At 50.0% G+C, this 14,500-nt stretch overlaps 1 protein-coding gene across 5 annotated transcripts in view; it reads left to right on the top strand.

Annotated features, from left to right (window-relative positions):
* The window catches only part of FAM107A (family with sequence similarity 107 member A), a 53,059-nt gene extending 42,495 nt beyond the window's left edge, over window positions 1–10,564 (top strand). For all 5 annotated transcript variants that reach the window (XM_072720612.1, XM_072720613.1, XM_072720611.1 and 2 more), the window contains 3 exons: window positions 5,496–5,670; window positions 7,352–7,508; window positions 7,989–10,564. In XM_072720612.1, coding sequence (XP_072576713.1) covers window positions 5,496–5,670; window positions 7,352–7,508; window positions 7,989–8,096 — 440 coding nt within the window. In that variant the 3' untranslated portion in view covers window positions 8,097–10,564. The remainder of the gene's footprint in view (window positions 1–5,495; window positions 5,671–7,351; window positions 7,509–7,988) is intronic.
* Window positions 10,565–14,500: the final 3,936 nt, after the last annotated feature.

Consider the following 14,500-nt stretch of genomic DNA (forward strand, 5'->3'; position numbering starts at 1 on the left):
GGACTAACCACGTCCTGCGCATTACATTATTTCACCCTCGAAACAGTCCCATGACTGTTGGGTGCATTGCCTCAGCCACTGTCCGCATTGAACAGAGGCTCAGAGAGGTTAAGCTATTTGCCAAAGGTCACACAGCTGGTAAGGAGTAACCCACCATGATTCAAACCCAGTCTGTCTCCTCCATTTGCCTTAACCATGCTGCTTTACTGGCTCATGTGTCATTTGTTGTAACTGATGCCATCAAAGACAGAACCAGAACCTCCAGGGCAGAGAGGCAGATGAAGGGGACATTAAGGCCTTAGACATCTGGGATCCTACAGCTCTTCTTAGGGTAAACTGAGACCTGGGTCCCCACCACCGCCACTTCCCCTCAGTCTCTCCTCACTGCTCTCCTGAGGCCAGGGTGGGTACCATTGTTTATTTCAAAGCTACCACCCTATCATTAGCCACACTCACCCCAGCGGCTGGTGAGCTCACCCTGGGAGCAGTCAGTGAGGCCAGCTAAGCCTTGCCTAGCCTGGGGCTGCAATCTGCAGAGCCCCTGGGGAGGAGCTGTGGGACCTTTAGGGTTCTCAGCAGAAACAGGGAAGAACCAAGGGAGAAGCTCCCAGTCTCTCCCTGACCTATTACTACCCATCCTACCCTGCCCCCAAAGATGAAGTCAGTCCCACAGTCTGCAGATAAGCAAGAATTACTTGTCCAGTCATGCAAGACACTCCATTTAGCTGTCACCTACTGGCGGCACCTGCCCCTGCCCAGCTCATCCTGTCCTCACAGCATCATGATTTTACAGAGAAGGAGGGTCCTAGAGATGAAGACCCAACCAAGGTCACACAGTGGCTAAAAACTATGACCTTAACCCAACTTGTCCACCTACCAGGCCAATCAGTTAGCTGAAATCACTCAGGCCAAAGCAAAGAAGATTTTTTTTCTTTTTAACTCCATGGTTTACAAAGCTGCCTGACTATTGGAATCACTTGGGGAGCTTTTTAAAATCCCAAAGGCCAGGCTGCCTCCCCAGGCCAGTCACATCAGAATTCCTGGGGTGCCACTCAGGCATTGGTATTTTTAAAACTTCCTCTGGTGATGGCAATACACAGCCAGGGCTAAGAGCCACTGATTAAATCAGTGCAGTTTTTAAAGAGGATAAGAATGCTCCATCCAAGACTAAGACTGGGATTTATTGGTACTAATTGTTAATAGCAGCTAATGGGGTGGCCACACTGCAATTCTAGGGGCTCCACTCATAGTTTAATTTACAGGAGTGAGGCCCTAGAGTTGTGCAGTGCACAGCCTGCCTTGCTGTATTTGGCTGCCCAGATGGGTAGCATTTATTGAGTCCTCAACTCTGTGCTAGGCACTTACCAAGCACCAAGCAGGTATCCCCTCATTTATCTTGCAACAACCTCATGAAGAAGGGTGCTGAACAAGAGCAGCTTCTCCCGTCTGCTGTTCTAGTGGAAAGCAACCATATAGACAGTGAGTAATGCGTGGGCATGGCCGTGTTCCAAAGGCGTTGAATTTGGTCCAAAGGTTTAGTTTGTGGACTCCCGCTGCAGGGGAGAGGTAAACTTGCCCGAGGCTAGGAAGGGGCAGAGTCAACATTCCCATCCAGGTCCTCAAGACTCCAGCGTCTACACACCTAAGCTCTGTTCTGCATTTCTCTGGCAACCAGTGAAGCATATCCTCTAGCCTTTTAGCTTTCTCCTCCACCGGCCTGTTCCTTTTCTCTGCCAGCTCTTCCTTTGGGCATTGACCTTTGTCTTTTCGGAGGTGACCTAACACTTTGCCCCATCACGCCCACTTCCCTGACAGTCTCTGATCTCTCAGGATGCCCCAGCTGCCTGGGAGACCCGGCCAGAGCAGCCCTGGGGTCAGATCCCACCTCGGCTCAGGAAGCCCACCCAACGCCCAGGGCAGCCCGGATTTTCTCAGCCCAGCATCTGGGCTTTGCTGAGCAGTCTCCGTTGTTTCAGCACCTATGTGAGGCTCTTCTACATGGAGGGGCCTCTCTTAATTAAACTAAAGGGCAGGGAGTCTGGCTCAGGGGCTCTCTAAGCCCTGGAGGGCCCCCACCCGCGTGCCCACAGATCTCACACGTGTCAGTCCTGGAGCTGGGCACACTAACTGGCCAAGGCAGCGGTTTTCCCAGGCTGCAATTTTGGTCTGAAGAACCAGCCCCATCCTTCAGGATCCCTGCCTGAACCACCAACCACCCTAGCCTCAGGAAGACAACATTGCCCACGACTAAATGCTGATTTCATTTACAAAATAAATTAAAGGCCTGCAACCGGAGCTGGTCACCGGTTGGACCTGGGTGCAGGACTGACTACAACATACAGGGCCCCTCTTCCAAGCAGGACTCAGCCGGAAGGGTCCTGCTGCTGCGGTGGTGGGGTCTGGCCCCTGGGGGGCAGCCGGCCCATGAATTAGCTGGTGACCAGTGGGGTGAAGATTCTCAGCCTGGCCAATCAGATGATTTTCCTCTGGAATTTAACAGGAGGGAGAGCCAGTAAGAGTGCCCAGTGGAAGTAAAAGAAACCAAAGTCAGATAAAAATTTCCCAAAACCTGCTGACAGTTTTTTCCCCACACACACACCAGAGAGAATGACCTTTTTAAAAATCGAATGAGACGCGATCTTTCCCCGACTTGAACCCACCCGTCCACCCTCACACCAAACACTCTTCCTGTCACTCACGCACACCACTCCGGACACACTATGCTTTTTTGTTCCTTGAACAGACCAAGCTTGTTCAAGGTACATGAGTCACAACGTGCTGTTCCTTGCCTCTGCCCCAGCCTCCCCCCTTCTCCTCAATCCCCAGATCTGAAATGTCACCTCCTCCGAGAGACCCCCCCCCCAAGTGCACCTGGCGGGAAAGTGGGTCCTCCTGTTAGTCTCTATCCCAGCCCCCTGGTTCGGTTCCTTCAGTGGGTTCCGGGCAATTTGCAATCATTTGTTTGTCAGCAATGCAAGAGCAGGAACCTTGTTTGCTTCATTCACCCCCTGTGTCCAGCATCTACCACAAAACCTGGCAAATTGTAGGAACTCAAAACATATTGTAGAATGAATGAATGATTGTATTGTGTACTTTCCCAATGGTTATTCCTGTTACACAGGAGCTCTTCGTTTTGTGTGCTTACTTAGTACCTGGCCACATTATTGAATTCTCTCACTAGTTCCGAATGTTTTTCTGTTAATCCACTTGGGAATTCTGGGTATATAGTGATATCTTAAGCAAATTAATTCTGTCTTCGCCTTTCCTAAAGTTATACAACTTATGGTTTCCTGCCTTATGGCTTTGGTAACATCCAGTACAGTTAGCTATTTCAAAGACAATGTAACTGATGAAAATTATGAAGTTCTGGAAGGTTTGGGACACAAAGGAACTACAAGCAGGATAAATAGCCAAGGAGCTACAATAGTTACTTAAGTGTGGTGTGATAATGGGCTGGATAGGATGAGAGCTGAGGACACAGGAAGGAAAGAGAACAGCCAAAAGCCGCTCAGATAAAGGATTGGTGGGACATGATCATGGGAAATGGGCATCAAAAGGGGAAAAAAATTCTCCAAGCTCCAGTCTGAATCAGGGTATTCTAGTACATTGGCTCCCAGACAAGCCCACAGACTAAGAAAATATCCACATTTTCGGGGGCCCCTGGCTGGTCAGTCAGTAGGGCGAGCAACTCTTGATCTTGGGGTTGTGAGCTCAAGCCCACAGTGGGTGTAGAATTTACTTAAAAAAAAAAAAAAGGAAATATCCACATCTTTAAAAGATGAAGGAACCAATATAGCCAACTGTTTATTTTGTTAAGTGCCCATTTTTAACTATCAAATACTACCACAATCTTTAAAAACCAGGCCAAGAGTTCGGAAGGATAGAACCTGAAAACAGCCTTATGAAGAAAGAGAAGAAAGGAAATTAGAATTCTCATTTTAGAAACAGTTCTGAGAATGTGAATTCAAGGGGAAAAAATTAGCAGATATGTTTTTATGCTCTGACACTTCATCTGGCTACTTCCAAAATATCTTGTAATAATTAACACTTTTTTCCAGTTTACACAGCACCTTTACAAATGTGGTCTCACTTAATCCTCCAAACAGCACCCTGCAACGGGTAATAATAGAAATGCCAAACATGTGTGTGGTGAGCCACAATTTGTAAAACATAATCTCCCCTTCGATGCCTACATTCCCTGACAGGTCACCTTGCAATTTACACTCTACCAACCCCCTCCTCCTGTATTTTCCAACCCCACTGAGCTATTACCTACCTCCAGGTTTCTGCACAGACCACCATCCCTATCCAGTTTACTTGGAGAACCCCTGTTTATGCCAGTACTTGGCATATGGTAGATGCTCAACCTTAGAAAAGCAGGATTCATGAAGGAGCAGACCCAATGCCTCAATTTTCACTTTAATTACTGTAAGAAGCTGATGGGCAGGCTGTGTCATCCCCTGGAGACTTTTTCTTAAGAAGTCTTCCTTTCTGTCTGTCTCACTCGCACACATGCAGACACTTACTTTGGGGCATTGCAAGGATACAGAGCCAGCTTGTAGAGGAGGGAGCCCTTCTGCCTGAATTTCAAGTAAACTGACAAATTTCAAGCTTCTGTGGTGAAAGTAAGGCCATCAAGAAGCCAGATATCCACATTAAAGATGGCAACCATCCCTTTGTAATTAGAGACATAGCCATCCTGGGATTTCATACTCTCCTCTTTGATCTGGAGAAACTGAAAAACTTGACGCTTCCACAGAGAATTTGGAATTATGGAGAGGGAAACTGGACAATACGGGGTGATACTTCCTTTTGATCACTACACTCATCCAAATTTAACAAATGCATACTGCTCTTTTTAAAAAATCTTTTTCTGATTAAAGCTCACTGAAAAACAGAAACTCAAACATGATTCTTTTTATGGGATATTGTTTTCTCCAAAGTCAGGCCAAAAACATGGGCACATGTCAACCCATATTTTGTAACCCAGTATCATTTCACCTTTACACCCCACTTTATAAACAGCACTTCCAATCCTTACAACAATCCTGTACCCAGGTCTGATTATTTCCATCTCACAAATGAGGAGACCAAGGCTCAGAAGGCGAGGGAATCTGCCCAGGGCGGTACAGTGGCAGATGACCAGAGTCCATCTAACATCGAAACCCTTCAGCTGGGGCTCAGTCGGTTAAGTGTCTGCCTTTGGTTCAGGTCATGATCTGACTCATGGGATTGAGCCCCACATCGGGCTCCTTGGTCAGCGAGGAGTCTGCTTCTCCCTCTGCCTCTGCCCCTACTCATGCTGTCTCTGTCTCCTCTCTCAAACAAAATCTCTCAAACAAAAAGAAAGAAAGAGAGAAAGAGAGAAAGAAAGAAAGAAAGAAGAAAGAAAGAAAGAAAAAGAAAGAAACCCTTCAGCTGTGGGGCTCCCCTAGGATGGGTTAGGTTGTAGATCCTGCTCTGACCAACCCTTCCCCTGCCTCCTGCCTCTACAGCCTCGATGTACTCTGAGATCCAGAGAGAGCGAGCGGACATTGGGAGCCTAATGGCCCGGCCCGAGTATAGAGAGTGGAACCCAGAGCTCATCAAGCCCAAGAAGCTGCTGAACCCTGTGAAGGCCTCCCGGAGTCACCAGGAGCTCCACAGAGAGCTACTCATGAACCATAGAAGGTAGGAACAGAGCTCAGTTGCCTCAGCCCGGCAACCATCTCCTCAGACCTGCTGCGGCTTGCGGAGGTGCCTCTTGTGGAAGGCAGGGCTGATGGTCATGCTGGGTCTCCTGGAGGCTGAAGAGGGCTGAGTGTACCCCACATAGTCACCCACAGAAACTGTGAAAGTCTAGTCCCCAGTGGTCCCCCAAAAGCCCTGCCCTCCTTCCCAGCTACCCACTCATGCCTGTCCTCCACAAACATTTACTAAGCACCTACTATGTGCCAGGCACTGCATCCAGACCTGGCATACAAGAAGGAACAGGACCCAGTTCCAGCCCTGAGAGTGGGGATGGATGCATAACCATGTAGTATGATGAGGGCATAAATGGGCCTGGAACCTCAGAGGAGGCACCTAGGAGTAGTCCAAGGTGACCTCACGGAGGAGAGGATCCCTAACAGCTAACACCTGAAGGATGGGCAAGAGTCAGCCAGACTAGGAGGTGGGCATCGGCTGGGGGAAGCAAGTATGTTCCCAGCAAAGGGAAAAGCATATGCAAATAGACTGGAAACACAAGTAGCTCAGGGTGTTTGCAGCATGGATTTTGAGGTTGGCCAGAGGAGATGTGCTGGCCAGGGAAGGGTCTCAAGCAGGAGTGTCACAATCACAGAGGGGGCATGAGTGGAGCAGGGGTGCAGTGAAAGAGCAGGCTTGAGATGGCAGGGCTGGAACTCAGCAACTGAAGGAAGGTGGGGGAGGCCTGGGAAATACCTCCCAGCTGGCTGGCACCAGGCAGAAGGCCGTGGCGCCTCCGCAGCTCCCTCTACTGGCACATTCTGGAGTTGGCGTAGGCTAGGATTCTCGTATTTTCAGCTCTGCCCAAGACCTTCCAGCAGGTGTCATTTTGTATCCACAGTGGGTTCTTTTTTTCCTTGCTTAGTATATATATCATGTGTATTTTCTCTGAATGTTTTTTAGAGTCATCCCTTTTAATGTCAAAAAAATACTACCATGATAGAAAAAAAAAAAGCCTAAAAGACAAATCAGGGAAATATTTACAATATAAAACAGACCAAAAAATATATACATATCACTTATAAATCCATAAGGAAGAAAATGAACAAAGGCGGGTATAGTCAGTTTACAAAAGAAATGCAAATGACTGGTACACATCTCAAAGGCTGTTGTTCATGTAACTAATAATCGGAGAAACAGAAATGAAAACCAGGTATTATTTCTTGCCTACCAGATCCTAAAATATAAAAAGACTACATGGTGATGGGAGGAGTAGATGCTCTTGTACACTGATGACAGAGTATAAATTAGGTAACCTTTCCTAGGGGGCAGATGGAAATATATATCCAAACCCTTAAAAAGAGCCTGACAAAGCAATTCCACCTTTAGAAACTTATCCTGGGAACGTAACCAGAAATAACACAGAACCTGGCCTCTGCAGTCAGACGGGCCTGGGTGCTCATGCTCGCTGAGCCCCTTCATAGCTGTGACCTGGACTGGTGTCTTAAGTCCTAGGAGCCTCATTTCCCATCTCTGGATAACAGGACAGGAATGGGACCACCTCCCGGGGCTGCCAGGAGGGTTGTACTGACAGGATGGTATAGGTAGGTGTCACTACAGGGTGCAGCCCTGAGACTGGGCGGGGCAAGGGGAGAGTTGGGGTCACCTGACGGCTCCCTCCACCCAGGGGCCTGGGCGTGGACAGCAAGCCGGAGCTGCAGCGTGTCCTGGAGCACCGCAGGCGGAACCAGCTCATCAAGAAGAAGAAGGAAGAGCTAGAAGCCAAGAGGCTGCAGTGCCCCTTTGAGCAGGAGCTGCTGAGACGGCAGCAGAGGCTGAACCAGGTGGGTGCGGAGCCTGGCCCAGGGAGGAGCCCTGCCTGTGGTCGCAGCTGGCAAGAGGGAGGAGATGAAGCAAAATGAGGCCTAAACCAGCAGTCCACCACAGGCTCAAGTCCTCACTCTGCCACTCACTCCGTGTGACTGAACCAGTGGCTTCCCCTCCCTGACACTGGGTTCCCTTATCAGCCCAGTCTATTGCATGCCGATCCTGATCTCACTCTCACTATGTGTCTGCGAGCCAGGCAGCGTTCCCATTTTAGAGATGAAGAACCGGAGGCCCAGGTGAGGCAAGTGATTTGCACCAGGCTTCACAGCAAAAACTTAGTCTCCTGCCTGGTCACCCCAGCTACCAGGACTGGTGGCAAAGCTGATCCCTGGTTCTGTTTCCCCAGAGAGGATCCTTGGTCCAAACACTGTGGTTTGGGGAATAGGAATTCCCCCGAGCCACACCCACTTTACACCTCTACTTCTTCTCTCCTTTAGCTGGAAAATCCACCAGAAAAGGAAGAGGACCATGCCCCCGAATTTATCAAAGTTAGGGAAAACCTGCGGAGAATCACCACGATAACCAGTGAAGAGAGAGCCCTGTAGGGCCAGGTGGGGGAAGCTCTGGTCCACGAAACCGCCCCCCTCCCAGGCCACCACACCCTCCTCCAGCCCTTCTGTATCCAGCAGCCCTGGGTCCCCAGTCTGGGGCCATCTGTGATGTTCATGCTTACTCTTATGAAATGCCCCAGCGGGCTTGGAACCCCCTTCCCACCCACCAAGAAGCTGGGGGCCCCAAAGCTCCCAGCTTCTTCCTTCTGAGCACTCATCGCTTCTGCTCCAAAAGGAAGCTGCTGCTCAGAAAACATTCCCAAGGCACCTCTCCCTGAAGGGGCTTCTTTCTGAGCTCCGCTGAGATTTTTCTGGCAGAATTGGGAAGGAAAGAAAGGCACCTCTTTGGCGCAACCAGCCCTCCGTTTTGCCGGTGCCTCATGGGCCCTGCTCTCAGAAAACTTCCCTGACTGTGGTTTACCTGCAGCCAGGTGTGCTAAGTGCGGCACGTCAGCTTGAAAGCCAGCTAAGGGCAGTCTGGTTCAAGTGCAGCTGCCCTGGTGAGGAAGGGCGGGGCGGCCCACGGGGCAGCCTTGGGGCTCCCTCCTGCCAGATTGCAAGACCACCACCGAGGACAGCTTCCCCTACACCATGCTTTCGCTTTCTCCTCTCCAAAGCCTCCCTGTCTGGGCCTTGTAAGGGCATCTAACCAGGGCTGCAGCCTTCCTGCTCCCAGAAGTCTAGAACAGTGCTTCTCAAACTTTATTGTGCCTGCGAATCACTGGGGATCTTGTTACAGTACAGCTTCTGATTCAGTCGATCTGGGGTGGGGGCTGAGAGTTCGCATTTCTAACCAGCTCCTGGGCTGCTGGTCTGAGGCCCACACTGTAAGCAGCCAGGCATAGTAAATAGTGGAAACATGATCCCTGAAGCCACCTCTGCCCCCTAACTAACTGCCACGAACCTCTGCCCTGGGGGTGCCCTGCCTCTGCAGCCCCAGGGGCTCTCCATAATCCACCCCCTTCCAGGGCCCCAGACCTTGGAAGAGAGTTGCCGAGCAAATTATATATCGGTTGCATAATTGTCATTGACACTGGAGAGGTCTATCATTGCCAATCTGCATTTTCTTACCACATTGTTCTGATGTAACTCTAGCCAAAAAAATTTTTGTTTTGTTTTGTTTTACCTTTTCCTAAAGCCTACGGAGAACAAATATAGAGTGATTTCCAGTGGGTTTCTGGAAATATGAACACTGGTCTGAAGACCCCACTGCTACCCTTACAGACTGGCTCCTGAGTCCGCATTTCCATCCCCGCTCCAACTCCCTACTTGGTTTCTACTACCTGAGCCAGCTCCAGTGAATTCACTTACTCTTCCTCAAAAAATCCCTCCCCACAGGAGACCGAGTGTTGCAACGTTTTGCTTCTATCTCATTGTTAAAGATTCAGAGAATAAACCAGGCTGGTTGTGTCCGCCCTCCCCACTCCCCATGAAGAATAAAATCCCCACCTCTGACTTTGCAAACCTATCATTTAAGGTGATAGGGCAGTACTAGAAAAGCATTTCCTTTCACCCCTCAAAACTGCGGGGGGACAAAGCTGCCACTGGAATGCTATTTTATTCTTGGACCAAAAGTGGGACGTTCAGGAGGAAAGGGGTCATCCTGGTCTTCACTCCTAACTGAGTGGTTTGAGGATGACCAAAGATGTTGCTCTTTTCCTGCGTGGGGTGCCAGCCATTGTGTAAATAGACATGCTGTGTGCTTTTGTGTGTGTGTGTGTGTGTGTGTGTGTATAAATGTAAGTTAGACTCTAAAAGGCCCTTGAACGTGTCTTAGTGAGAACGTGGTGATGCTATTTTAGATGTCTGCCAGGTGAGAGCAATGCACAATCCCCAAATAAAGACCACCATTTCCCCAAAGAAGTCTCCCCAGCAGTCTGTGTGGTGTTCAGACATATGAACAGAAGCAAGACAGCATCTAGGACGGAGTAGGCCCCTCAGAGAGAATGCTTGAGACTTCACTCAGTGGCCCCCAGAGGTGCTCCATGGAGAAGGCAAGCCATGGGGATGAAACCCCACATGGTCTTGTGGAACCATAGCAGCCACCCATGTACATTCCCCATGGTCGGTCCCAGCCCCTTCATTCCAGTTGCCTCCCACTGCAGAGGTTGTAAATCCCAATTCCCACTGTTCCAGCTTCCTTTGCAGCTTGGGGTGACATGTGACCAGGTATGGCCAGTGCAATTTAAGAGGCAGTCTTACAGGGGCTTCTGGGAAAGTTTATGCTTTTCTGATAAAAGAGGCAGACATGGGTAACACCTCTCTGCCCCTCCATTCTTCCTGCCTTGATTGAGGATGTGATGCCTGGAGCCCCAACAGCCACCTTGCTACAATGAGAAAAAGGCCAAGAGAATCTCACAGACACTGACCTACCCTACCATCATTTGACCAAGCTGATGCCGGCAGCCATACTCCTTCAGAATTCTTGTAAATAAAGTGAAAATCCCCTTTGTTTAAAGCCATTGTTGGTCAGTCTCTGTTACTTGCACCCAGAGTATTTCTGAATACCAGCCCCCATGCCTAGAATTACCAGCAGACTATACTGAAAATCCAGATTCTTCCTTCCCATTAGAGATCAAATGGAGGGGCACCTGGGTGGCTTAGTTGGTTAAGCATCCAACTCTTGATTTCAGCTCAGGTCATGATCTCAGGGTTGTGGGATGGAGTGTACTCACACACGCATGCACATCCTCTGTCTCTCTCTCTCTCAAATAAATAAACAAATCTTTAAAATAGTTAATTATTTTTTGAAAAAAGAAACCCTTTGGACTAGGATCCCTGGCAGCGATGCCTGAGATCTGTTTTTCTGTATCTTCTCCACATAGCCCACGCACCGGCCTGAGAACTGGTATTTGGGTATCTTTAATTCACACATCATTCAGTAGGGATTCGCCGAGTGCCCACCCTGTGCAGGAAGCATGCTGTGTGCTGGAAGCACAGTGGGAAGCAGGACATGTTTGGATTACTGCAGTGGCCTCCTCCTAACTGGGCTCCCGGCTTCTGCCCTGGCGCCTACAGCCTACTCTCAAGAGTGCGGCCAAAATGAGCCTGTTAAAATCTAAGGCCGGTCTTGCTACTCCTCTGCACAGAGCCCTCCCTTGGTCTCCGGGAGCATCCCTCCTGCCACCTGGAAGGCCCTGCCTGTCCAGCTCCCTCTTAACCTCCCCCCTCCTCCCCTCTGCCCTCTCCTCCACTCGCACAGCTCTGGCCAGTCCGGCCACCTCACACCACCACCATCTAAGTTCCACGCATTGCCTTTTCACCAGTTGTCCACCAGCCAGGAGCGTTGTTACAGTCCTCTCCTCCACTTTCTTCAGGGCTTTTTATTATGCTCTTACTAAATGAGGTCCTCCATGGTCAACCCGTCTGAATCACAGCATCTCCTACAAACTTCCTATCCATTCCTTCCCTGTCTTATTTTTCCTCCTCACCATTTGCCACCATCAGACACATATTATTTTACCTGTTTATCTTGCATGTTTCCCCTAGTGATAATGTCAGCTCCATGAGGGCAGAGCTGTTTGTCTGTCTTGTTAAGGCTGAGTCCCAGATGGCCATCTTCCCTCCTCCTTCCGCACCAGCTGGTGGCCCAGCTTGTGCCAATCGGGCAGACGGGGCTCCAGGGACAAGAATCCAGCCCCATTCCACTCACGACTTTGAGGAAAGGCAGTGGCCAAATAGGGCATGGGGCTAAGGGCACAGAGTGAGTGCTCAACTCATGTTTGTGGGATGAGCGAATAAGTGAGAAAGGACTTCTCCTGCTGCAAGACCTCGGCCTCCTCCCAGCTTTGGCCTTCCCACTGCCATCGTCTTCTTGCCTCCTTCAATTTGACCCTGGCCCAGAGATATCAGTTTGAACTAGAAGCTTTCCTTTGGCCTCTTGGGCTTTGGTCAGGACACCTGGGCCCTTCTGGCATTTGTACCTACAAGACCAACGTTGGTGCCATGTGGGCATCCAGGGAGTTAAAGTACCCCTGAAAGCAGAGGTCAGGTCATCACCGAGTCCTGTGGGCCCTGGAGAAGGAAAGGGCTGCTGCAGGAGCTCTGACATCAGACTCCACCCTGAAGCAGAATGAAGAGCAGCAAGCCTCTTCTAACTGAGCCTCCCCACGCCCCCACCTCACACCTGCCAGACCACAGGTCCCAGTCTGGGTTTGGGGAGAACCTTCTTCAGTGGCAGACCAGCACAAAATACAGCACATGGGAGATAGACAGGAGGCCTTTGGAGGCGAAGGGACTCTCCCTCCCTGATTCTTCAGTATGTACTCCAGGGGATTCCTCAAAACCCAGCTTTTGCTGGGCAGCCTCCCTACACTTGAGATGGTACAAATTCCAAGCCCCAAGAGGGAAGGCACCCTGCCTGACTCTGCTTACCGTTACCCATACCAACCCAGAAAAAAAAGTTCAAAAAGTTGTGAATGGGTGTCAATTATGATATATGGAAGGCCAGCAATGTCACCGGTCATGACAATTCGGTGCCATTCTCACTCAGACTAACTAAACAACGTTTAGGTAAATTAAAAGACCTGCCTGACAAAACATTGCCTGGGGAAAGACAAGATTCACACAGAGCCATCTGTCTGCAGAGTCCACATTTTCTCCACTATAGCTAGACCTTTCTCTTTGGAAGGGCTCAGAGGAGGGCCTTGTGCCAATATGACGTTTTGTCATGAGATTTGATGACCTATTTCACCCTCTCTTTGTCTGTTTGAACTTGAGGGATATGGCCTTCAGCCATAAAAAATAGATTCAGGCCAACATAAATGGATATTACACCCCCGCCTCCAAAGCCACAGTCTTGGGGACCAACCAACAGGTTAGTATATACCATCAAAGTGGGATTCCTGCCCCCTTGCTGGACTGGACCTTTGGTTGAACAGTAACCTAAATAACTTGGTGTTTCAGGGCCCTACTCCCAGACCCATCAACCCCCAGCCACCCTGCTCCCACCAGGGCCCTGCCTCATGGTGCCCCTTCTGTAGGGCCTCACAAGAACAAAGCCCGAGCCTCCCTCTGGCTGCCTGCCCTCATCCCAGCCATCAAACTATTATCTGAGTTGATTGGCAGGCACTCACCTTGAGAGGACACTGAGTACTCATCTACTTCTCAGAAAGGAGTCAGAGAGAGATGACCAAGATTTCCCAGTAAAGCACCCTGATAACAACTCCTCTGGGCTACCTGGCACTAGCTAAGTGAGTGGGGCTCCCCACTCCAAGGAAGGGCTTCACATGGGTCTAGGGCACTTATGCTCACCCTTTTGGGGGCCTGACCTAAAATACTCATCCCCCACTGCAAGGCTGACCTCTACAGAAGATAAATCCTGTGCTCAGACCTGTATTCAAGCCCCAGTTCAATCCCAATCACTACTTGCCACAAGGCTCAAAAACTTGCTGGACCACATTTACCACATCTGTGACACAGGTAATGATAATTGAACATTTAGTATCTGTGCCAGGGACTGGGCTATTTGTACCTTATATGAATTCTCTTGATTACTCCCCCAGGACTGTCATTACATACATTTTACAGGTGAAGAATCCAAAGTGTAGGGAGGCAAAGCCACGTCCCAAAGGCACACGCTCAGCAGGTGGTGGAAGCGAGATGTGAACCCACGTCTGCCTGACTGCAGCCAGAGAATTTATCCTGGCAGCACTTGCTGGTGGAGGCTGCAGAGGATGTTTTGCAAAGCACCCACATTCAAGCGTTCCCATCTGTTGCCAAGAAACACCCCGCAAGAACACTGAGGCCCAGTGGCCTTCCTGCTTCCTCCTTCCCTGCCAGCAGGTAGTCCTGCCGGCACCCTATCTGGCAGACTGGGCCTCAGGGACAAGAATCCAGGCCCATCCCAGTCACAGCTTTAAGAAAAGACAGTGGTCAGTGGGAGACAGGGGTTCATATGCCTGCCCTTGGCCCAGGAAGTTTAGTGACGGAGCAGGAGGAGAGAAATCTGCATTGAGCATCCATTGTATACCTTGCGGGTCCTAATGTGAGACACGGGATAGAAAATGCCTAGCCGGGGCCTGGCCCGTTTCAAGGGATGGAAGACCCTTCTCCCTCTCTCCCACTCTCCCTTTTAAAGATCAGTGACGGCTGGTGCAACATGACTGTTAGGAGTTCAGGCTACAAAGTCAGACTGCAGATTGGGGAGGGAGCCCGCTCTGCGCACTCTCCAGTGGGTGACCTTAGACGAGTTATTTAACATCTCTGAGTTGTCTGCTAAGTGAGGGTTCCCATAGTGCCAGCCTCACGGGTAGCTGAGAGGACTGAGTTAGCAGATATAAAATGTCTGGTGGGGCACCTGCCTGGCTCAGTCAGAAGAGCGTGGGACTCTTGATCTTGGGGCCATGAATTCGAGCCCCACGTTGGGCTCAGGGATTACTTAAATAATTAACTCTTTT

Source organism: Vulpes vulpes, chromosome 9 (assembly GCF_048418805.1).
Source record: "Vulpes vulpes isolate BD-2025 chromosome 9, VulVul3, whole genome shotgun sequence".
Taxonomy (NCBI): domain Eukaryota; kingdom Metazoa; phylum Chordata; class Mammalia; order Carnivora; family Canidae; genus Vulpes; species Vulpes vulpes.